The sequence below is a fragment of the Phalaenopsis equestris genome, unplaced genomic scaffold (genome assembly GCF_001263595.1).
Source record: "Phalaenopsis equestris unplaced genomic scaffold, ASM126359v1 Scaffold000924, whole genome shotgun sequence".
NCBI lineage: Eukaryota > Viridiplantae > Streptophyta > Magnoliopsida > Asparagales > Orchidaceae > Phalaenopsis > Phalaenopsis equestris.
This window is the reverse complement of record NW_018165363.1, coordinates 5146-30167: the sequence shown is the minus strand read 5'-3', so window position 1 is coordinate 30167 and position 25022 is coordinate 5146. Positions and strand designations below refer to the sequence as shown.

The 25022-nt window shown below is 34.6% G+C and overlaps 1 protein-coding gene across 2 annotated transcripts; it reads right to left on the bottom strand.

Annotated features, from left to right (window-relative positions):
- Positions 1 to 358: 358 nt before the first annotated feature.
- LOC110032332 lies at positions 359 to 24444 on the bottom strand. Of its 2 annotated transcripts, none has more exons than XM_020735926.1 (15): positions 24095 to 24444; positions 21779 to 21939; positions 21556 to 21667; positions 21341 to 21475; positions 19212 to 19316; positions 12824 to 12907; positions 4883 to 4998; positions 4505 to 4606; positions 4322 to 4435; positions 4193 to 4249; positions 4033 to 4099; positions 3891 to 3944; positions 3717 to 3791; positions 3583 to 3618; positions 359 to 662 (listed from the first exon to the last, which is right to left on the bottom strand). In XM_020735926.1, exons 2-15 carry the CDS (start codon positions 21805 to 21807, stop codon positions 549 to 551), a joined length of 1200 nt encoding a protein of 399 aa, XP_020591585.1. In that variant the 5' UTR covers positions 21808 to 21939; positions 24095 to 24444; the 3' UTR covers positions 359 to 548. The 2 variants fall into 2 exon arrangements, with proteins under 2 accessions (XP_020591585.1, XP_020591584.1); XM_020735925.1 differs by having other exon boundaries at positions 24117 to 24444.
- Positions 24445 to 25022: the final 578 nt, after the last annotated feature.

Below are 25022 nucleotides of genomic sequence, written 5' to 3'. Positions count from 1 at the left end.
CATAAAGACAAACTAAATAATTAGGCCAAGATCGACAATTAAGAAAACCAGGCAATCAGCTGCTGCCTGGATAAGCAAAATCAGTAAAAGTTATCACAGAAACAAACACAACGAACGAATCTAGCATTAATATAGGATATTTACATCGACATAGTTTTCATCAGAGGCCTGATGCCCTCACCTGATTTAACTTACATTAGTTATATATTTAATAGACAAAAACCAAAAAAGAATGAAAAAGGTTAATTCATAAAGCCAAACTAAATAATTGGGCCAAGATCCACAATTAATAAAACCAGGCAAAATCAGCTACTGCCTAGAGAAGCAAAATCAGTAAAAGTTATCACAGAAGCAAACACAACGAACGAATCTAGCATTAATATAGAATATTTACATCGAAATACTTCTCATCAGAGGCCTCATGCCCTCACCTGATTTAACTTACATTAGTTATATAGTTATATAATTATTAAATGTGAAAGTCTCCTGGATAGTAGGCATATATATCAAAATTAAGGACAAATGCAAGGACAAGAAGGGTGTTGAATCTAAGCAAATGTGGCATTTGGAGGAGCAATCCCCATCTTCTTGTAATAAGCCTTCTCCGCATCTGTTAATCGAGTTTGGAACATCCCCCACTCTTTACGGCACCGCTCCCTCACCTGCCCCATTCCATGCAGATTAAAAATCAAAGTTTCTTTTCTTTTGTATTAAAGGACAAAAAAGGGGGGAAATGTATTGATGCGCCGTGAAATTTGTAAAAGAGCAACTCTGACAAGAAAATAACTAAAAAAAAAAAAAAGAATTTTATTGATGTACAAACTGAAATATATGAGATTATTGGTATATTGCCTGATTTTTTAATAGGTGCATGTGTATACAGAGCACATAACTATTATGTATTTACACGTCTCACAGCAAAACTTTCGTATTCACAAACATAGCACTTTGGTGTTTTAGCCCATGCATCAAAAGGTGTATTTCAATTTAAAAAGTGATAATAGTGTCATTTTTTATGTGATATTAAAGATTTGAGTGCTACTTGTGAATATATGAAAATTTAGGGGTGAGATATGTACGCCCGTAAGAATTGCGTGCTACATATGAAAATTTCCTTTTCTAATATAACCGGCACACAGCCTTTAACAAACAGGGTTTTTCTCTCTTTTTCACTGAATACTCAAGCTCTCGTAATCGTATACTTTAGCCTTTAGATGATTTAACCAACTCTAAATCTATATAAATTTTGGCAATGGCTCACAGAAGTTACCAATACCTAACTGAACAAAAGAACGAGTGGACTGAGCATATTTTGATCCGAGGAAATTGATTGGACAATCAAACATGACCCCACAATAATTACATGTCAAATTGTTCATTGGGGGGATTCAACGAAACTGGCCTGATTGAGTGTAGGGAGGGATGTTTTTTATAATTGAGAGACATTAAAAAAAAGAATATGCTTATATATATATATATATATATATATGTTGCTAGCACAAACTAACCGAAGTAGTATTGATGTGGGTGTCAAGTGAGAAGGAGAATCAAGTATCAGAAAAAAAAAACTCAGACAGAAGAAATCAGAGTTCACCCGAAAGAGATTAGAAAAATATGTTTGATTTAATTTAGTCTACAATTCGTAGGATACACAACTGAAACAAGTTTGTAGAATTAAGCTACAAAGATAAGAAAATACATATAAGATTAAATATTCATTCAATTTCTCAAACTAATGATTCAAATTCAAACCAAATTCAAATTTGAAATTAACAAAAAGGATAATTAGTCCTAATAAATAAAAATTACAGCGTCCCACAATTTAAATTATGTAAATTCTAAATACTGAATAAAAAATAAATTTAATTTCTTGGGTTGCAACAATTCTCCTAATAGTGAATATTTGAAAAAGATACCCTTGACTCCTGAAAATTTTCATGCATCTTATTGTACTCACTAAGAACAACCAAAATATCCACAATTTATTATGGACAAATGTTGGTAATATAAATAATTGGGAAGGAGTACATTACTCCTTGTTCTTGAAGGATTGTTGATGAGCTTAATAAGCAACCCTTGTTATTTATTTTCACAGTACTACTGTGATGAGTAATAGAAAAATCAATCATTTCTCAAGATGTAAATGAGTCCAGCTGAGCTCTAGTCACCAATGACTCGAGCATAAATTTGATCAATCAATCAATCAAGTTTCAGCTTGAGCTCAAACTCAAGCTTAATTCTACTAGTTCGAGTGAGTTCATTTATTATGAAAAAAAAAAGTAAAAGAGTTAATCCAAGCAATTATTAAAAAAACTATAAAAATTGAGAAATTAGAAAATAAAATAGGAAATCACTTAATATAATAAGTGATACAAGTGGATATAACTCAAAAAAAGAAAAGAAAACAAAGACACTGAAAATTTTTTTAGATGTTTTTAACTACTTTATACTTAAACTACTAAATTATAATATATTTTATGTATATTTTATATAAATAATCTTTAAATGCGCCAGACTGCATGTCAACAAGTTAGCTATAGTTGGATTTGTTATCTCATTGAGCTTGGCCCACGAGCCAGCTTGGCTCATTAATACCATAATCATTTCCCTTTTCTTTCGATTAAAACATTGGAGATCATTAGCAAATCTCCCAAATAATCCAACAAGGTTAAATCAAAACAATCTACCCTGGTTAATAAGGAGAGATCAGATGCAAATTAAAAAAAGATAACTTTAGATTTGATTATCAAATCTTGTTGTTTGCAGAATCCGAGAACGCGCAGAAGGTATTCAATATTGACTCGCATGGTTATTCAAGACAACATCATCAATGGTGAAGTCGAGGATGGATTTTCAAGCAAAGGCAACTCGATATGGAGAAGAGTTGATAACAGTAAGCAGATGATGCCAAATGGGCACGAGATGGGCGGCTTCAAGCTCATGAAATTAGGACTTCTCTAAGGATGCTTGCTGATAAAGAATCAAATGTGGGGGAAGAAGTCATCGGTAGATGAAAAAGCGCACGCTTGGCTAGCAAACTATCAGCACTACAATATTGAGATTTCAAGATAGTGCGATGTTATAGCAAGTGGGATTAAAGCGAGCAAATGCATAGAATAAACGAGCGAGTATCATTCAATTATGATGCTAATTGATACAAACTAGAGAAATATGAAGAAGAATGACGTATTAGAAGAGAGTGATCAAAAGAGGAGAGAGAAGAGTAATAGAAGTTCGTCACGAAAAAAGAAGATTAGGAAAATATCATTAATATAATCACACTACAATTCAGCATATTGAAACCCTAGATAGTTATGTTAATGGGCTACAAAAATAAGATCATTTATTACAAACTAAATCTAATCGCCACTAATGCAAGTTCAAATAAAAATAAAACAAAAAAATAAAAAATCCTAATATCCCATTTAAAATCTAATAAATTCCAAATTTTAAAACGCTATACCCTAAACCTAATGCATTACAGTAATTAAACAAATTCTAAACTTGAACTAGATCGGATGACACACCAGGAAAAAATCATATAAAAAAACTGAAAGTGAGAATGTCTTAGCAGTAGCGTACCCCTTCCCATGGAGCTTTGCCATTTTCTGCTTGGCCCTGATAAAAACAAGAAAATGAAGGAAAATTTCAGCTCACAGCATCGAACAAATTCTTTTTCAAAATGCCTTCTGGATTCTATAATAGATTATACTAACCTGATTCCCAAGTGATGGAACTACTTGATGCACAATCCATTGAGAATCCACAACTCCAATTTTTTCATGAGCCGGCTGATTTTTTTTTCGATTAAGAAAAAGCAGTCTAGATATAAATATTTGAAAATGATACGCAACATATCTTCAGCAAACATAGAAGAAAAAATTAGGTACCTCCACGCATTTCCTAAGTGCAAAATCAAGGCCCCAGCCATGAACCAAGTCATTCTAAAATATTAAAAGGAAAGCAGATAATTAACGTAGTGACTGAGCCATCAGGAGAACTGCTACTACAGCCTATCCAAACCAAACTCACCTGAATCATATGCCACACACATCTCCATGCATTTCTCGAGAAGACAGGAGCCATTATCTCAACAAATCTGAAATAAAGCATGTATACAATCAAAATAAAAACAAAATTGAAATAACTTGCTTGAACATGTAACATGGAAAAAACACTTCATTGGTCTTACGCAGCACATGGTGGAAGGTGAGGATTAGTACACCAACCAGGTCTCTCTTCTGTCTCCCTGTTGGAAATCATTTATTACATGCTGTATGATTTTCTACTACAAAAATAGAGAACTGCTATAACTACTCACTTGTGAACCTCACGGTCCCCTCTCCTCTTAGTCATTTGCCAAGTTAGACCATTGTTGGGCTCCAAACCTGGTTGTGAGATCTCTAAACCATGCTTCTTCACCAAGTCAATGTACCTAGGAAAAAGCAACATTTAGTTACAGATTTTGATCAATGGAGTTTATATTACATTTACTGGGACTTACCGATCTGCATTAAAATGCTCAACTCCAAGATCTTCATCCCAGATAAAAATATATTCATAAGAAGCAACTATGTCAGGGTGTAAAAAGCGTTTAGCATACCACCTAAAATGAGAACTTAGTCAGAACCATAACAAAAGGAGTAAAGTGCCAAAATAGTCCCTATTTTGTATAAAGAGCTAAATTAGTCCCTGGATTGTTTAATAGGGGCGAAAATAGTCTTCACTTGGAACTATTTTAGCCCATATTAAAGGAGTATGGGGGCTAAAATGACAGTTTTTTAAACTCTAAGACTCCCAAAAAAAGTCGGGGAACCATCTTCACACTTTTCTGTTACAAAAGTTTCAGAACTTGTTATCTATCTATCAATAAAACACTGACCATTTTGTCTGCCTCCTTGCACTCACATGAATTGCACGTTTTGACCATTCAAATTCATCCCATTCACTAGTTCGTCCATCATAATGAAACAACAATATTGTGAAATTTCCAGAGAACTGTATCAAAATCAAAAGTGAGACAAACAGAGTATGAATAAAGACATGAGCATGCGTAATCTCCATAAAAGTAAGATATCAGATGAGTTAACAGAGTGATGTAGGGAGTTTTGAGTCCAAGATCTCTACTGCACATCTAAAATGTAATGCAAACTCGGCTGTGATTAAGCAAAGCAACAAACATAAGATTTCCACTAGAAAAGCAATCCATCAATCTTAATGCAATCATTTACGTTTTTGTTGTAAATTAACATGAAAATAATCACTGAAGCAATAAAAGCTGTTAAAATTTTGTGCAACGAAAACAAACCAAATTATAACAAATATAAACACACTTTCAAAAGAAAACAATAAAAGGGAAAGAAGAGAGAGCAGAACAAAGAGAAAGGGAAATAACAAAGGTAAGCGACACTAGAATAAGGAAAAAGTTTATCTCAAAATTCAGGCGTCACAGTTGTTTATGAGCTGAGATCTTAGAAGAAGAGTGATTTTCAAATCCAAATAGATTAGGCCTAATAACTGACTATATACATTCCTAAGATACAAATAGTCAGAAGTGTCACAAATTACACACACGCACACACAAAAAAATAAAAATTAAAAAAAAAACCAGAACAAAAGAAGCTGAATTCTGTAGGAACCACCAAGTAAAGGCCGCTATATAAAAGGCAAAAAGACCTGCAAGGATGGAAACCAACAAAACAGATAGAACAATAGTTTCCGTCAAAGAAACCACAAAAGCAAATAACAACATTAGCTAGTTTCATGACTGCGTTTTATATAAACATTTTATCATTTTATTGGATAGAAAATTCATTCATAAATAAATTTTTTATTCTATAATTTCATTATCAACTTTAACAATTTATTGTAACTTATCCACTTCTGAAAGTTAGCTGAAATTCTTTTATTTGTGTAGATGACAAATATTCAAATACTGAGAAAAACAAGACTATTTTACAATAACTAAATAATTACAACATTCTGCATTCCCACTAAAGTTCAACTGTAATAATCGAGTAAGCCTAACTTAGAGATAAGGTCTACACAATTCTTTCATGGTAGAGTTTTACCGAGAATATTTGTAATTTATTGACCTGTTGAGGTGTATATAAATGAGATCACTCCTGATTCCATTTTCTACCAGATGAAATGTAAATGGATTTCCAAATGTTTTGTTTCGTCATGGTAGATACGATTCTTCACAATGCTAATATCTAAATAATTGTCGCAATACATCTTCATTGATTTTGTAACAGTAATCCAGAGTTCTCTGAGTATCCTGATTGAGTCCTTCACAAATATCAAGAACCAATTTTGAAACTCTGCCCATGCATTACTATGAGCCACCGTGTTAGTAACAGTAATCCAGAGTTCTCTGAGTAAATCATTATTATTGACACTCCTTCACAAATATCAAGAACAATGTTTGATACTCTGCCCATGCAATACTATAAGCCACCACGTTAATTTTTATTTAACCATGCCACCAATTTTCACCACACATAGATGTAGTTATCTGAGGTTTAACTTCGACCAATCCCGTAACCTACTCAACCTACTCAATAATACTTCAGCCTCTTCTAGACGTCTTCTCAAATAAATTTCCAAAGTTTAGTGCCATCTTTATCACATGATTCAAAACATAAACTGTGTTCCTTGATCAGAGTATTAATAAAATGGCTTACCATGCTAAAAAGCTAATATCTGGTTTACTATGTGATACCATAACTAGTTCAAATAGGGCAAAACGAAAGCAAACTTCATTAAGCAATTGAATTAGGGTTACAACCACAGAACAAACTGAAAAGGAAATACAACAATATCCAATCTCCAACTGGGACCGGAAAAGAAGATTTAAGGGGAGGTGATGATGTCTGCGAGGTGGCGGAGGAGTGGTGGTGGTAGGGGGAATGGAGAGTAGGCGGGGAAGGTAAGGGAAATGTAAGGGGAAAGTCAGTGGTTAAATATGAGGGGAGGAGTGGATAGCAAATGATGGGGTTGGAAGAGGATCGAAGGCAAGTAGGGCCTGCAGGGGAAGGGGTGGTTAGTGTTGTGGGGTGGCCTGAAGGGACTGGACAACAGAGATGCTGCAGTGAAAGGGGCGGCAGGGGCAGCTAGGATGGCCAACAGTTAAGGAAGGTGAAGGAGGAGGGGTAGGGAAGACGATGGGAGAGAATAAAATATCACCTTAAAACAGGATACAGCCGAAGCACCACCAATCATCGGATAAAGCTCAAGCAAGGGAGAAGAAGACTCTAAGAAGAATCTAAACAAAATAACACAACAAAAACTAACCTTAATTCTTTCCAACAACAATTAAAAAGAATCCCTAAGAAGAAAAACACAAGACAAGAAACAAAGGAAGGGCTGGCGCTAGTGTCGCCCCTCCCAAATAGCCACCCAGTTCAACTGGGGCTTGGAATGGGACTTTAGGAAACTGGACGAGACCAATTCCCTCCTCCTGCCAGTTGATTCAGTAGGCTGGCTTCCCTAGCCCCACATCACTATGTGAAATGTAAATTAAGTTTTCAACCCACCTTTGATATCACCCTTTCTACACGGAATGTCATCATTTTTGCTTCTAATCTATTGGTTTACACCCAAACATTCTCTTCTCTAAGAGAATATCTAGAATATATTGCCATTGAGAGATTAAAATTCTCTTCACCAAAATAATTTCATCCAAACAAAATACAAGGGATTTTCGAAATCTTTGATTTCAAATTCTTTGACAAGCTTCTGCAATTTTCCTCAAGATCACATCATTTATATACATAATAAGTATAGCCTTTCTGTAAGTGAATGCATGTCAAATATATTATAATTCACTTGACATTGAGAATAATCAACTTTTTTAATATCTTTGTGCGTTAGCCAAACAATAGTCTTGGGGACTGCTTCAACCTACGTACATATTTCTTGAGTTTACATACCTTACTAACATGAGCCTACGTAATAAATCTCAAATTAATCTACATATAAACCTCTTATTCCAAATACCCATTTTAACAAATGCATCTTCACTTCTAACAGTTATAATGGCAGACTAAATTTGAGGCAAAAGAGAATAACTCCAAAATTGTATTCAAAATTTCTGTAAGAACAAAATATTTTTTGGTAATCTATTCCATAGGAGTAGCAAATGTATTCACTGCAAGTCAAGCTTTGTAATCTATTCATAATGCCAGCCACATTAGGTTAATCTATAAAGATTCACTTACATCCCACCTAGCATTTTTCAATCGACGGATCAAATAATTCCCAGTCTCATTTTTTAGTGGTACATGAATCTCTTCCCAAATAGCTTCCCCCCACTGCACTATACTAATAACTTAATGAATACATTTAGGAATGCATAGTTTATCAAGGTAAGCTAAAAATGCATGGTGACCATGACATAATCTGTTATATGAAACAACATTACAGATGGGATGATCAACACATGATGTTTCCTAGATGCAATGAAAAATCAAGATCTTAAAAAATTCAATATGAGTGAATTCATAATTGGTACCTAATAAATCATCGTGAGGATCTGGAGTTGGATCAAATTTGTGGCCTTGTTCAAATGCTATATATTGATATCTCCTCTCGAATTTTGTTTCTTCTAGAATAGGCGTGTACACAACTAGAACTTATAGATTGGGTGGAGATATGATGCCAGTAAGTTGCAATGTAAGAATTGAAGGGATTGATTTGAGGTTCTATTTGGGTGTTTGAATATTGGCTATCTAGCTATAAATTTGGATTACATGAATGCTAGATTTGAATCATAGGATTTAAATTTTATTGGAAATCTAAATAAGACGCAAAAAAATGCGGGTTGGAATTGAGGTATTAATATCCCAAAATTAAATATTCTTATGTAAAATTTTTTCCTTGAATATCAAATTTGAGGTAAGAAGGCTATTAATCGAGAAAGTAAAAATCTATGTAGTTACATAACTTGCTTGCAATTTGAGTGCAAAATTTATACTCCAATTTTGAGAGCTCTAGACAAAAAAAACAATTTTGAGCTTTAGAATCTAATTTGCTTCAATTTTTAGGAAAAACATATGTAAATGCAGAGCAAAACAAATTTAACGGGGATGATAATTATGTTAATTAATGTAGGACTTCGTAGGGTGTTTAAGAGTTTCATAATTGAGGAGGTAATCTATTTATCAAATACACAACTATTAGAATTGTTTTTACTTAAAAATATTTGGGGATGTGAAAATTAAACATGAGTTAGAAACTTAGAAGTAGGCAATGCATTTTTTTCCTCTCATCAACTCCATTTTATTGAGAAGTGTCAACACCAAAAATTTAATGAACGACACCCTCAACAATTAGATAACCAACAAATGTAGTCTCAAAATATTTTTTGCATTGTTAGTTTTCAACACTTATATTTTTTAATTCAATTTGTTAAAAATTTTGAAAACTATAAATACTTATGACTTTTCTTTCATGAGAAGTGACCAAATGATCCTCATTCATGATCAACAATGACAAATTAATCATAAAGTCCTACAATATTTTTCATTCCATATGGTCTCCTATTATCATTGTTAATTTATGAAATATGATAGGATGCTTTACAAGTTAAATGGGATGAGAATTAAAAGTGTGCTTCAAAATTTGACAAGTTTCCCAAAATAAATCTTTTGAATTCTAATCACTTTATAATGAAGAGTGGAGTTTTTGGAGGTACACGAGGTTTGAATGATCCTACCAATATTGGCAAAACATGATTACTTTTTCTTTATTAGAATTGACAATTGAGTTAAAATTTTAGAAGTAGGCAATGCATTTTTTTCTTCTCATCAAACCCATTCTATTGAGAGCTGTCAACACAAAAAATTTAATAAACAACACCCTCACCCATTAGATAAGCAACAAAGGTAGTTTCAAAATATTTTTTTGCATTGTTAGTTTTCAATACCTATATTTTTTAATTTAATTTGTTCAAAATTTCAAAAACTATAAATACTTATGATTTTTCTTTCATGAGAAGTGACCAAATGATCCTTATTCATGATCAAAAATGACAAAAATTAATCAAAAAATCCTACAATATTTTTCATTCTATATGGTCTCCAATTATCATTGTGAATTTATGAATATGATAGGATGCTTTATAAGTTAAATGGGATGAGAATTATAAGTGTGCTTCGAAATTTGACAAGTTTCCCAAAATAAATCTTTTAAATTCTTATCACTTTATAATGAAGAGTAGAGTTTTTTAAGGTACACAAGGTTTGAATGATCCTACCAATATTGGCATAACCTGATTACTTTTTCTTTATTAGAATTGACAATTGAGTTAAAATTTTTACTAAATTGATTATTGCATCTAATATATGCTACTTTATAAGCTCTCATTTCTAGAGATCCATTGACATAAAGGGATAAAACCCAAGCACCCTTTAGCGCTAGGAACTGTCCTCTTTAAATCTAAGTCCTCAGATTAAGATGATTTGAAAAAAAAAAAAAAATAATACCCAATTAATTTCATGCACAAGTATGCTAATTGAAGAGAAATTGTTACTCAAATTTGGAAAAGAAGCACTGAATTAGGTACAAGGTCTTTTGAGAAAACAATAGAACATTTTCAACCACCTTGAAGAGAGACCCATCCGCAATTTTAACCAGAAGTAGTTAGCATGAGCTGTATGGGTGGAAGAGTATAACATTGATTTCCTACATGTGATCAAAAGCCCCAATTCAACAATCAATGAGCTATTTTTGTTTGTTTGCAGTAAGGGCACTCAAAAACTACCTTTATGAGATATAGAACCACATTTCAATTCTATTAGAGATAGGAGTCTGAAATGATGTAGAAAACATCCTCTATAACAACTCAAGTTACCCCTCATTAAATGAATTTCGATTGGTTGCTGTGTTTCCCTCGATCAAGACAAGGTTTCCCCAGCTTGTTTTGACAGAAGTCATAAATATTTCTAAACTATAACTTTCCTATGTATATTCTAGTATGTTTCTCAGATATGACATGGTTTCTGACATTGGCCACATAAGGATGTCCCCTACTTCTCTCTGTTGTCACTATCACGTTGTTAATTCCTCTAGCTACAGGCGTTGAATTTTTTATCAATGAAAAAGCAGGTGGAAGTAAAATTATCACCCAATCCCTACTTTCTTAGCAAAGAACATGTGAAAATTTTCTTGTATGTAGGTCAAGGCCTTCGTCCGCAAAATTCTTCCTCAAAATTCATCACGGTTCTTTCCCATTATTAAACTATATATCTTCCACAGATTGACCTGACCAAACACATTGAATAATGGATGATGGTTACAGCATTGCTTAGAATCTCTTCAAGATGCTTCACCTACAATAAAGATATCCAACCATTGCCCATCTTTTAAAAGACCACAAACATATTAAGAATGCCAAAATCATCCAAAAAGGATCGCCAAGTCATCAAATCCACTGAAATAAAAGAAAGACATTCACCCACATATTTTGCAAGTAAGCTTTAAGATTTGCTCCCACCACCCATTATCTTTATTTGCCAAAATCATAAAATAAAGATATACTTCTTCATAGTTCATTTTCTGTAAAAATCTGCAGCAAAATAAATGCGGCCAACTATGGTGATTTACTTTGTTGGGATTTAATTTAAATTGCATTTATTTTGCGACAAACTAAATAGTTCATCATTCACACCAAATCCTCAAGTGCAGTTTTTTCAGCAAAAATTTACATCCACAGATTCCCCAATATTACCTTCTACTTTCACACATCTAATATTATGAAATCCTTATTTAAAATTGCACAAAAGAAGACACACATTGAAACCCACCTCAGCTCTTTTCACCAAAAAAAAATCGCAATGAGACTTACGTCTCATTGTCCCAAGCTGAGGTGCACTTCACCTCAAAAAACGACTCTAATTTTTAGATTCTGTTATTTTTTTCCTAAAACAAAGCTGAAAATAGTATAAATATATCTCATCAATCAACCTTCATATCTCACACACAGAATAATAATAAATAAATAAATAATAATTCCATAAAAATTTATATAGTAGAAATTCTAATTATTAACATAGATGTTATTTTAATTAATATTTGTATTATTGATTATTCATTAAAAATAGAAAATTATTGGTTTTAAAGATAACAAGGAGTGAGAAAATATATTTATGACTAAAGATAACAAATGAGATAAACAATTCATTATGTTCATGATTCTAATGATAATCAATTAGGTGATGAGAGTAAAAGAAGCTTTAAAATTAAAAATTCATGTGTCAATGATTTATCATATTATCGAGTAGTCTCAATGAGAGAAAGATTGATTAATGTTGAACATATTCTTATTGCTATGTTTTGATATTTTAGTATTTTATTTTAATATCTTAGCTTACTTCGATAGTTTAATGTTTGTATAACCCATCTTATTTAATAATTCAATATTAGGATATTAACGTGTTACTTCCAATTTTATGCAATTTATTACTTTTTACATAGTTAAAATATTATATTACTTTTTAATGTGTTAATAAATTATAATATTAATATATTATTCTTAATGCACTCCTTAAATTTTATACATTATTTATTAATTTACGTAACTTTTAAATTTTTAGGCTTTTGAAAATGCTTTGAGCCTTACGCCTTACCTCGCTAATGAAAAAAGTCTCAATATTCAATTGCGCAATTTTAAACATTGACTAAATTTTACTTTTGGATGTAGTAGATGGGGCTTATCATATTAACTACATAACTGCATCAGGCCTATGAACATTATATGTGTGGGCGTGGACATTATTAATGACATAATAAACAAAATTAACCACAAATAACCTATGTTTACCTTTTTCACTGCTGCGTCAATATTGTTTTTCTGTTCATATCCGACTGTAAACGTTACTAGATACTTCTGCTCAAATGGTAGATCCTGAAACAGTGATTAAGACTGGTATTAGATTAGCAAGAGGAAGACATCAAACTGCAAACTATCATGCAAAAAATCACATAAAACAACTAAATCATAAGCTTAATATGTTTTGGAAATCATAGCCCGGAAGAAAATATTAAAAATAAGGCAATGCACAAATGCAACAATTGTTATCGTTGGAACAATGTTTCTGTGGCATTTCACAATGACACAACAGTGGCAAAACATGGAAGAAATTCTCATATATGCATTCAATAAAGTTTTCTAAGAATCCATCATGAACAAACATTTTATGATTTCTAACACAAGTTAAAGATAGATAACCATACACATCGCTAAACGGTATGCCATTGTTGAATCCCAATTTGTCCAGGAGGCACACCCAAAAGATTTGAACTTTTAAATGAAGTGAAAAGGAGAAAAAGAGAGAGAGAGAGAGAGGAGAAGATAGAAGAGGAGAGAGAGGATGAGAGAATGCAAAATAACTCGCCCTTATGAGGCAAAATGGGGTATTCTTGTGCTCTTGTGACCCTTTTTATACAATTGAAAGCAGAGTGACGAGCCTAGAGCGGCTTCGTATACATAGAGAAGGGGGAGGCAAAAATTCCTATTACATGAAAATACATATCAAATTATAGGAGATGGTGAGCAATGAAAGAAAATCACATTTATAACCCCGCTTTATTTTGGGGGGTTGTATGGATTGTTTTGGTAAATAAACCCGTGTGGGCCAAGGGTCTTGCGGGTCACTAGCTCGATTTGGTCAGTCTTGTCAGTCGGCCTTTTGGACGGGGACCGTTGGTTAGTCGGTTGGCACTTCAGGCATCGGAGACCAAGAGGATTCTTGGAGATAGTTGAGGAGATGAGTTCGTCCTGCTGATATGGCCGACCGGATGAGTAGAGCCAGTTGTCAGCCCTTGATTCTCGCCGGGGGAATTCTTGTCGGATGAATAGACATTCCTCATGCATGGGATGTCTTTTGAATGTGTATTGTTGGGTCGGTTCAGATGAATACGGGGCTAACATGAGCCGGTCAGCTTTCCGGTTCCCTAATCGCTTTCCGTGAAATGTGTGCATTTTGCATTAAAATATAATTAAAAAAGTTACAAAAAGAGCTATAAAAGCTACACAAAAGACGTTGTGTGGTTGACATCAACCTCAACCACATATAAAAAAAAGGGTCACAAGTGTGAGCATCCCAGACAAAAGATCTATCCAAAGCGAGCCTAGATGCATTGTTACATTCTCTGTGGGAAAAACAGAAAGTGGCTTGCTTAAATTCAGTAAGAAAAGAAATGTCGAGTGCCAAGTTGTTGCTGCCATACCTTGGCCTCCATGCTTTTTTGGAAGTGCATAATGATTGTCTCGTTGTTGCCTTCAATAATGATTTCTTTAGTTTCATAAATCCAAGGCCCCAACAATAAGCCAGGGGATAGGACCGCTTTATGTTCCACATGCGAACTATCCCAATGTATAAGAGTGTGCCCCATCGCTTTCTTGATATGTTCAAATTCATCACAGATCACTATCCCAATCCCCAGTTGGCCATTGGGAGAAGTGCACCATCAATACGGCGCACGCGCGAGCGAGAGGAGGGGGGGTATAGGCGGCAGCGGGGTTGTGTGGTGCTACCAAAAGCATGAAGAGACTAACAACCTAGAGGGTCGAATGACACCCCTTTGCTCCTTGATATAAAAAGTTTTCAATTGAGTAAGTGTTCAAGAGTGTAGTAGCAGCCATCACGACATACGTCCCATATGGGCGGTTATGTTTTTTTGCATTGCGAGCACACCAACTATGGTAGACATTATAACAGTAAGTTCTGCCATAAGCAATACAAGAACGGGGTAGGTGACGCAATTCAGAGATAACTTTATCAAGGGTGCCAAAATCTAGAATTTTGATCCCCCACCTAGACAAGCATTGAGAGATTTCCCTCAAAACCTTGCACTTCCTTATAGCCCCATTGGCAATAAGCATCCTCAAATATTGCCCTCTAATGTGGGTCCAACATAGTCATGTCATTCTCTTCTTGGGATGTGGAATTGCTTCGAGATTCGTGCTAATATATTTTTTATATACATATTTAGTTCTCTGATTCACTATCTTTTTGAAAGCGACAGCTGCAATAAAAATAACATAACTCAATACAAAAGTTGAACAATATTTAAGATTCCTTAATAACACAATAATTGAACTCTCCTTGAATTTTGTGCTTGCAATTCATATAAAAATGGAGTAAGGGGTGTGTTTCTCTAATCTTCCTTTAGTTCTCTTCGCTGAGTTTGTCTGGACTTCGATCGACAATATGGTGAACAAGTCGCCCTCCAAGCCTGATAAGTATATCACAGCCACCAACCGGGAGGCTTTCGAGAACATGAGGCAGGAGAGTGGATACCTCCCGTAAGGGAAGCGGAGAAAAGAAAATATTGGCGAAGAAACGAAAGAGAACCGATTTGGAGGATCAGGTGGGGTCGTCAGAATCACTTCTTGGTTGCCCCGGTGAGATGGTGTGGGCGGAGAAAAACCACCCGAGAGGGGGGGGAGCAAGTGAGAGAAAGGTCGTCTGGGTGATGCGACCCAGATGGAAAGTGGTCGTCCGAATAAATGATCGGTCGATCCATCGGCTTCTGCTCAGACACCTGTACTTCTATCTGGACAGCATAGCAAGCAGCTGTTGCTACTTTGGCAGCACCAAAAGTAACTGTTGGGGGGACCGTGCGAGAGATGGCTAATGCCTCTGCATCGTCGAGCGCACAGAGTGTCGCTAGCCTCCCTCCTCCAGTCGCGGGACAGAAGAATGGTGAGGAAGTTCTCAGTGAGAAAGGGTGCTCATTCACCACTTTGTAGTGGGATCGAATCATGGCTATGGAATATGTTTGCTGGGTAAATTTTTTTTTTTTTTTGAATCTTGCTTCATATTGTTCTTTGATGTAGATAACTCCATCACTAGAGTGGTGTCTGTTGACTCCCCTTCGGGGGAGGTTTATGTTGATCTAGTTGCCAAGGCGAATTGAGGGTCTACCAAAGATACTCCACGCAAAGCTTAGGCTGGAAGTAATTGTCCGAGTCTCCTGGGGGAGGCAAAAGCGAAGAAGGTTGGGAGGCCAGAAACATCCTGCAAAAAAGAACGCAGGCTGCAGAAAATAAAGGGTTCGTTCATCCAGGCGGTCGGATGTCCTCAAGCCAGGGAGATGCACCGGCTGGCGAAGCAGTTGGACCAGTTGAAAAAGCTGGAGATGGCTGACAACCGTGCTCTCGGCTAAAGCAGTTGCTGACTATTTTGTAAAGCATTTACATGAATAGTCGTCGAGCGCATATGTAAATATTTTTTTATTTATGAAATAAAAATTTATATTTTTTTGTCTCGAATTGTGTGTTTAACTCCCTTCCCTGATTTTGGGTGGCAAATGACGTTGTTGCCCCTATTATGGTTAGACTTCCTTCCGTTGTCTATAAATAGGGCTGAGAGTTCTAGAAATCCTCGCATAAAAGTGTCGTTTCCTTGAGTTCTTTCTATTAGTTTATTCTCTCGACTGTTTCTTTCTTCATCTCATTTTCATGACTCCCAAGTACTCGCAAGAGATCTTCGGCTCTATTCCATCTAAGGAGGTTTTGATTCTGTCGAAGGGCCAGGTGGAAAGCCTTCAAAAGTTTTATGTTTATAGGAAGTCTGTGGATCTAAGGCGATTAGTAGAACTGACCGAGCGACAAATGTTTATGGGAAGAACTTTGTCTTCTACCGAGACAATTTCGTGTGGTTTGAGACAGCTTTTCTATTGAGAGTTGTGGGCAGTTCTTCCCCGCTATGATATCATTCCAACACAAGTGATGCCAAACTCAATCGTTTTCATCATGATCTTCATCATTTTTTTTGGCAACTGGCTATCCCGTGGTCGACCGACCATTTTCTTATTTCTTCAACTTCAAAATCGGTCGGGACAGCTATTCAATTTTCTCAATGGGACCCAGTCTCCAGCCCGTGAGACTTCAGAACAAAATCAAATACTACAAGCTAAAATTTCTGGTCAGTTCCAGTCGAGGAAGCTGGGGGGTCAGAGTCCGGCCAGTTATGTGCACCCCAAAGAAAATTAAGAACCTTCTAAGGGACCTGAGAGAATACAGGGAGATGACTGAGGGATGAGAATTGTCGGTCCGCCAATATTTGGACTCCAAAATCCTAAAAAGGGTTCTATGGTTGTAGGCTTTCGAGGTTATGACCGACGAGGCGTGGGCGGCCTCTGATGACCGAGAGTCGAAGTAGAACGAAAAGGCTGCAATAAACGTGGTCGGAAAGAAGTCAAGGACGCAGGTTGTCCACCAAGAGGGCATTGTTGCTCCCCCACTACAGAAGTTGTCGGTTCCTGCGAGGGCCGACCCAAACGGTAGAACTAAGTTCTTTTTAACTTTGAAAATGACTTAGTAATTTTTGTATTTGTTGGAGAGTTCTTGCTAATTGGAGGGGTTTCTTGTCAGGTGCTAGGACTTCTAGCCTTCGCCAGAAGGACTCTCCTAAGACGTAGAGTTACTTTCAGTTGAGCGGAGAGGACAAGGATGAAGCATCTCTGCAAGGAGTGGAGGTGGCCAAGCCTTAGGTGATCCCTTCATCGATGCCAAGTCAAGGGGTTATGTGAGCTAAGCGTCACCCATACCTCTATCAGATTCCGGCACCGAGGTCGATGACAACACGGAGTTTGACAGCCAGGAGGAAGGGATGCCATCTAGATGGAAAGGCTCCTATTGAGACATCTCCTCACTTTCTCCTCCTTGGATAGAATGAAAGGGATTCTCCTCCAAGATGGGTCCATCGAGAAGGGTACCAATGTTTGTGTTAAATCCGGTATCATCTAGTCACCTGATTTATATTTCTAATGCTATTGCACTTATGAGATATTGGTAATCTAAATTATCTATTCATTAACTCTACAGTAAGAATCCCTAAAATAGAAGAGCTTTTGGGTAAAAAATTTCAAATTTTATAGACTATAAAAAAGAAAAGCGCAAAAATATATCATCACTTTCCAAACTATACCGGACTTGACATTGGCATTTTGAAATAAGGTCCTTCGAGGCTACTCTCTTCTAGTGTTGGTTCATTTGTCACATTGCTGCCCTGTTGAGGTATTTTGTTTTATATCATCACTTTCCAAACTATACCGGACTTGACATTGGCATTTTGAAATAAGGTCCTTCGAGGCTACTCTCTTCTAGTGTTGGTTCATTTGTCACATTGCTGCCCTGTTGAGGTATTTTGTTTTATAATTTTTTTAACTGATAATGTTATGCAATTACTTCATGTTTTACTCTTTTTTATTGACTAGTAATACATATATATTTTGCTTTAAAAAAACATCTAAGTTTTTTTAATACAACTATTATGATATGATATATGTAAATCTTGCAAGGGAACTTGAGAATCTGCATATCACAAATCACTAAATAAGCTAATAAATTATTTAAATTCAAATGTAAATACAAAAATTAGATCAAAAAAATAATTTACTGATTTAATAAATCTAATAAAATCAATAAGAAATTTGAACCACAAAAAGTCAGCGAGCAATAGTAATTAAATCACCATAAATTGAGTTCCATTTGTGCCAAATTTAAACAAAATTAAAAGCACTAACAATTCAATAACAATTTATGTTAAAAAAAACTAGCTCAAGAAAAAAAGTTATCAGTAAGAAATAGTACTCTCATGCCAGTACAAAAAGATGACTTCGTCCAAAGCTACATGCCTTAGAATAAAGACATTATCCCTAGGTTATTAAAAAAAATGCATATATTTTTTAGCCCACCCTAAATTCCAAAGGATGGGATTTATTATGATGTGGATGAGGTTTGAAATCAAAACCTTGGCAATAACTTCTAAAGCCTTGCCAACCTGAATGGCTAGATAATATATATGATTGGCACAAGAATAGTCCAGCATGATTTCGAATAACTATCAAGCTCAATGTTAATCTTATCCAAAATCCAAAGCAACAAGGATTATATAAAGTACTTGAGCAATTACTCTAGTGAACTGATACCAGAAATTGAGCAACTATTACATGCAAATGCTGTTAACTGAATGCACAACAATCATATAAACAATATTGGGAGATTGAAGCACCACCATTCTGCATAATCTTCAATAGAAATTGTTGAATGCAGAACAAGGCAGAAGCATAGATTAATGCATGTTAAGTATTGTTGGATCATTCTATCCTATCAATCATAAGCCCTTTTTTGTTGCCAAAATATTCAACAAAACATATTCTTAAATGAAAAGATAACATGAATAACTGAATGCCCATACCTCACTTGGATTACCCCACAAACGGCGTAGGTACAAGTCTGATTCAGGCACAATTATTTCTGGCGCTAGGCTTTCTGCCCCTTTAGGATTCGTGGAAACATAAATCTACACAAGAAAAAATTTCAAAGATAACAGTCAGCAAAAAAAAATTTTAATAGGACGGCATAAAAATAGACTGGTATCACTCTTCGATAAGGAAAATGTCAATAAGATTAAATACTTAAAATAATAGATCCATAGATCGTTCATATCTTGAACCAAATGAAAAAACTCTACTATCAGACACTGTAAGATCATCAACAACAACTGACAAGTATAGATGACCTATCTATTTATTAATTAGATAAATTTAACAATTTGCAATTCTTCTCCACCATTATGCCCATACTGCTCAATCCATATTCAAACACAAACTACAATATTTTCTATCCAAAAACCAATAAAAAGAGACTCCATAACAACAACTGTTTTAACAGTGACGAGAAAATCTCAATAAAAATGAAGATGTAATATATATTCTCTAGCCAACTTGAGGAAAAGGTACAAAGAGAAACTTAAAGAGATTCTTGAATAAGCACTATGCAATAAACTACACGACCTAGGTGGCTATAAGGGAATTACCCAAGATAAAGATTAATTAAAAATCATCTAACAAAAAAAACCTAACATCTAATTATAACATTACTGTTTTTATAGGCGAACATCAAGCAAACTTCTAAAGCCCACTTGAATTGTTTTCTAAGACATGTAGCACACGCTTCCCCATTTAACAATTTTCATAATTGCCAATTCAGACTGTCAAAACAACTTCATGCAGAAAATACGGATCATTATACAACACTTGCAAGAGATTTAGCCCATAAAAAAAAGTCTGCATAAAAAGTGGATCAGCTAAGCTAGCACTTAGAAATGAAATGGTTGACTTAAAGTTAGAATATTTTTCCTGAATTTACTTTCTTAGGAAGTAGTCAAACTTCTCAGGTGCGGCCACTTGGCTTCTAAGGTTATCATGGGATTATACCAGCCCGAGAAACCAATTGGTTGATGCTTCGAAGATTGACAGATTCCATAGAACTACAATCAAAGAAAAAAAAAAAGCTAATGATAAGAAAACTATTTCATTGATAACAACCCAATAATAATGAATAGCCTTCAGCTTAATAAATGTCACAATACCTAATCCTGTTACATGTCATAATGTACAACTACAACAACAACCACAAGTCTTCATCCCACTAAGTGGGGTCGGCTAGATGAATCCTTTTTCTCCATTGCTTCCTATTGAGCTTCATATTTTCATTTAATTTTAACATATTAAGATCATTTTTTTATAAAATATTCCCAAGTCTTTTTAGGTCTACCTCTACCTTTCTTAGCATAAGTCGAATCTAAAACATCTACTCTCCTGATAGGGTAAGATACTGATAGGGTAATCAGATGGTCAACGTTTAATGTAACCAAACCATCTAAGACGACTCTCTAATCTTGTCTGCCACTAGAGCTATAACAACCCTATCACGGATATATTCATTTCACATTTTGTAAGGGTCAAGTCACTCATCCACCTAAGCATTCTCATCTCAGCAACACTTAACTTTGTTTTATGCTTCTATTTAAAAGGCTAACATTCTCCGCCATAGAGCATTGCAAGTCTAACCACTATCTTATAAAATTTTTCTTTCAGTCTAAACGATACTTTTCCATCACATAATAGGTCTGATGCATTCCTATACTTCAACCAACCAACTTAAATTCTACTAATAACATCCCCATTTATAAAACCATTACTTTGAACAATAGACCAAAGATATCTAAAACAATCACACCTTTTAAAATAAAAAGGATAAAGCCCAAACAACGATTAAAGTAGAAATGTTGCTACATGACATAGTATACGACCAGAAAAAAAACACCCATTCCTAAAAACAGGCAAAACACTCAAGTTCATTTACTTGCAGTCCAACTATGTGTGAAATTGCCAGGATTTATGGTGCCGCTTATCTACAAATACTGAAAGAAAAAAGAATTCAAGACAACTTGACATGATCAGATAATTTGCGAGGACAGCTCTCATGAATAAGCAAACAAAATAAGCCCATGAGAAAATCATTTCGGTTGAAGAAAGAAACCTTGGAAGTATTAGTTGAATTTAACAAAGAATTGTTTTGATGTGTAGATAACCAGGCATGATTCAGTAAGGCTTGGGTTTTGATGCCAGAATTCTTGTCTTCATTGTAAGAAGCAATGCTAGAAGGAAAGTGAAGCTGCAAAAAGAACAGGAATGAACAATATTATTTTGTGTTAAGGAATAGCAAATATCTCAAAAAAAAAAAAAATGTCTTACCTTTGTTATGTTAACAGATGGGAATGAAATTCCAATAAAAAAGCCAATAAGGAATCCAACAAACGTGGTCATGATGAGTCTCAAACTATCATTTGTTTTCCTAATAAATCCACTGCAAAATATAAATCTATCAGTATTCTAATACAGTGAATCTTAATCAAAGAAGGATAATGCAGTAGATAATTAAGATAAGAAATAGTTTAGGTTACTATTGTTTATAAACCTGCGTCCAAGTGTTCCAAGCTTTGCCATGAGCTTTGAATTTTAAATTTACAAAGTGAGTAAATTTATACGACAAAGAGCTACACCACATTGTTCCATAAGTTCATAATTTCTAATTCTTCACTAGGCAGACAGTGACCACCATGCCAATTAGTACAAAATCTGCAATAAAATAAATTAAAAAAAGTCGGATAAAAGAAAAGGACCATTGGCAAAAAATCAATATTCATTTGGAAACAGAAAGTAATAAATTGAAAAACAACTTTGAAGAGAAAGACATCCAATCTCACTTTACACCATCGAAGCTCCTTTTCCCAAAACCCATCTTAACCGAACAACAAAAGAACATAGAGGATAAGAAAATGAAAATTTGATCTGAGAGAAAAATCAGCCAGCTTTCAACCCCAGAATATACTGCTTGGCTCGAGCACAACACAAATATTAAATGAGTCAGAAAATCTGAACCAAACCCAACCCGCATAACTCATTTAACATATGCATACTAGATATTGATATCAAATTCAGATCAAATTCAGGAAAAGCTCAAATCGGATTGGGGTCAATATTGAAGGGTCAAATTCAAGTCGATTTCAGGTTGGCAGGTCAAATTTAGGTCAATTTTGTGTTGAGAGGTCAACTTGAAGCTGACTTAAAAAAATAAACGTGTTGAGATTCTTAACCCGAACTCGACCCAACTCTGAAAAATTAATTAGGCCACCAAGAACAAGGTTTGTCAAGTCGTATTTAAGTCGAATTAAGTTGAATTGATATGTCGAGTCAATTTTTGACACCCCTAATAACAAATGCACTCCATTCGAGTGATTTGTTATAAACTATTACCATCATATCCCAATTATGTCCAAAGCCAAAGTATTTTTGTATGGCTCAATCTATGAGAGTTGTGAGTCATAAGAGACCTAATAGCACAAGAATAAAAATTTCAAAGTCGACTTAAAAATTAACCCCTTAAACAAACATCCATCCCAATTCTACGAGGTTCTCTTGGACAATGTAACCTAATTATTGATAGTAATAATTCTTTGATAAAATTTGAACAATTATCTCTAATAACTATGTAAACCAAAGTCCATGACAATCCAGCATGATGACGAAAGCATGAAATTTTAAATAGTTTTGTCATAATTCCCACACCAATTGATTTAAGCCAACAAAGGTTTATATGATTTTCAAAAGCAACTTGTTGCTACTATATGCTAAGTATTATAAAGGTTATTGACAAACTTTAATTGACAGTTATCTCTCATGATCTAGAGGGATAACTAGTCAAGGAAATTTTTGTCTATAGAAAACCATGAATCATATAAAAAATTTCTCATAAAATGAAAGAAAAGTCCCTATGTAGTATCTTATCTAATATCCAAAATATCTTCTAAAAATTTACCCTAAAGTACTCATAAGTATTATAATAGAGTTGGGTGATTGAAGAGCATATACATATATACTTATTTAATTGGAGCATAATGTGAGTGAATTTTATATTGTAACATAGTTTTAGCATTATTGATGTTATATGATTCTTATTTCCTATGTTACTTTGGCTTAAGTTTCAATCTTCTTCTAAATAATGTTATTTAATTAAATAAAATGGGACATAAAATGGTGACATAATTTTCTATCTTATGCTTCAAATCGTTTTGATACAAGTACTAGGTTTTACTAATTATGCTGCTCACTGTGAGTGAATATGTGTTAAGTTCTTTGTATTTGGTTCATTGATCATAAAAGTTAGTATGATTAATGGTGAATAAATTAACGTGAGTGATTTAAAATCACAAAACCTTCTAAATCCCTTCAAATCCACAATCCTCTAAACCGCCACCAAACAACCCAGCTATTTAATAGGAGCGATGAAACAGGGCAATCAAATAGTTCTCAGAATTTAAACCATCAGGATTTACAAAATCCTACTCGAATAGGATTTGTCAAATCCAGATTTGATAAATCATAATTTGTCCTAGCAGGCTCCAAAAGTTTATGTTCTTCACAGTAATCATAATGCAACAATTTTACAACATTCACTTCAAATTTAAATAACCCAAGTCATATAAATCTGATAATTAACTAATTCATTCACTTCATAGAAGTGCATTCTATAAAGTACGAACACTCTGAATAGAATAGCCAATCCAATCAAAGACAACCATTCAGACATCAGCAGTAAAGCTTCTTATACGGGAGAAAAGTTCAAAATCCATCTTAAAAAATTAATGATCTCCACACTCATCTAATATGAATAGAAACGGATATGGCATCACAAAAGTTAACGTCGGAATCTACTCGCCCTAATAAAACTTACAGCGTAAGGTCGCCGAACGCACCTGTGCTAGAAAAGAAGGGAGAAGAAGTTTTACGCGCAGATGCCCTAGAATAGCTCAGGCTGGGGCGCATGAAAAGCGATCGAAAATCGAAATCGTGGCTACAGAAAGAGATCCCTTCTTAGCTTCGATTCTCTGCCCCTTCTATAGCCCGCACCCACCCCGAATTTATAGAATTCCTTAATTCCCCAATATCCAGAACTCAGAACCGGTATATGGGAAACGGAAAGTGGAACTAGATCTGCAGTACGCATGAAATGGTAGATGAGCTGCCGGAAGAAACTGGAGAAAGTGGGGAGGCAGGAGTTGCAGGCGGGGTGGAGTTAAACTATTTTACATTACTACCCGTCAACAATTATATTGCTGATTAACATAATTAAATATTCAAATTTATTGCATCTAAATTACGAAATAGCACAAAATTAATTAGATTTTCAATATTAACTGTATTTGTAAATCTCTATTAGGTTATTATATTATTTAATAATTTATATATTTTATGTATTGATTATCTGATGATGGTTTGGTCACATTAAACGTCGACCATCTGATGATCCGATCAGGAGAGTAGATGTTTTAGATTCGACTTGTGTTAAGAAAGTCAGAGGTAGACCTAGGAAAACTTGGGCTTATTGTATTAAAAATGATCTTAACTTATTAGAACTAAATGAAAATATGACACTAAATAGGACGCAATGGAGAAAAAGGATTCATGTTGCCGACCCCACGTAGTGGGATTAAGGCTTTGTTGTTGTTGTTATGTATTGATTTAATTGTACTGAAAAATAACAAGTAAAGCATAAATTAGGAATACACCTATCCTGTTATAAATGTACCTAGATATTCTGTTGTTTTTTTTTTAATCTATTTCAGGTTTTGAAGTATATTAAATAAAAAGAGAAAACTAGG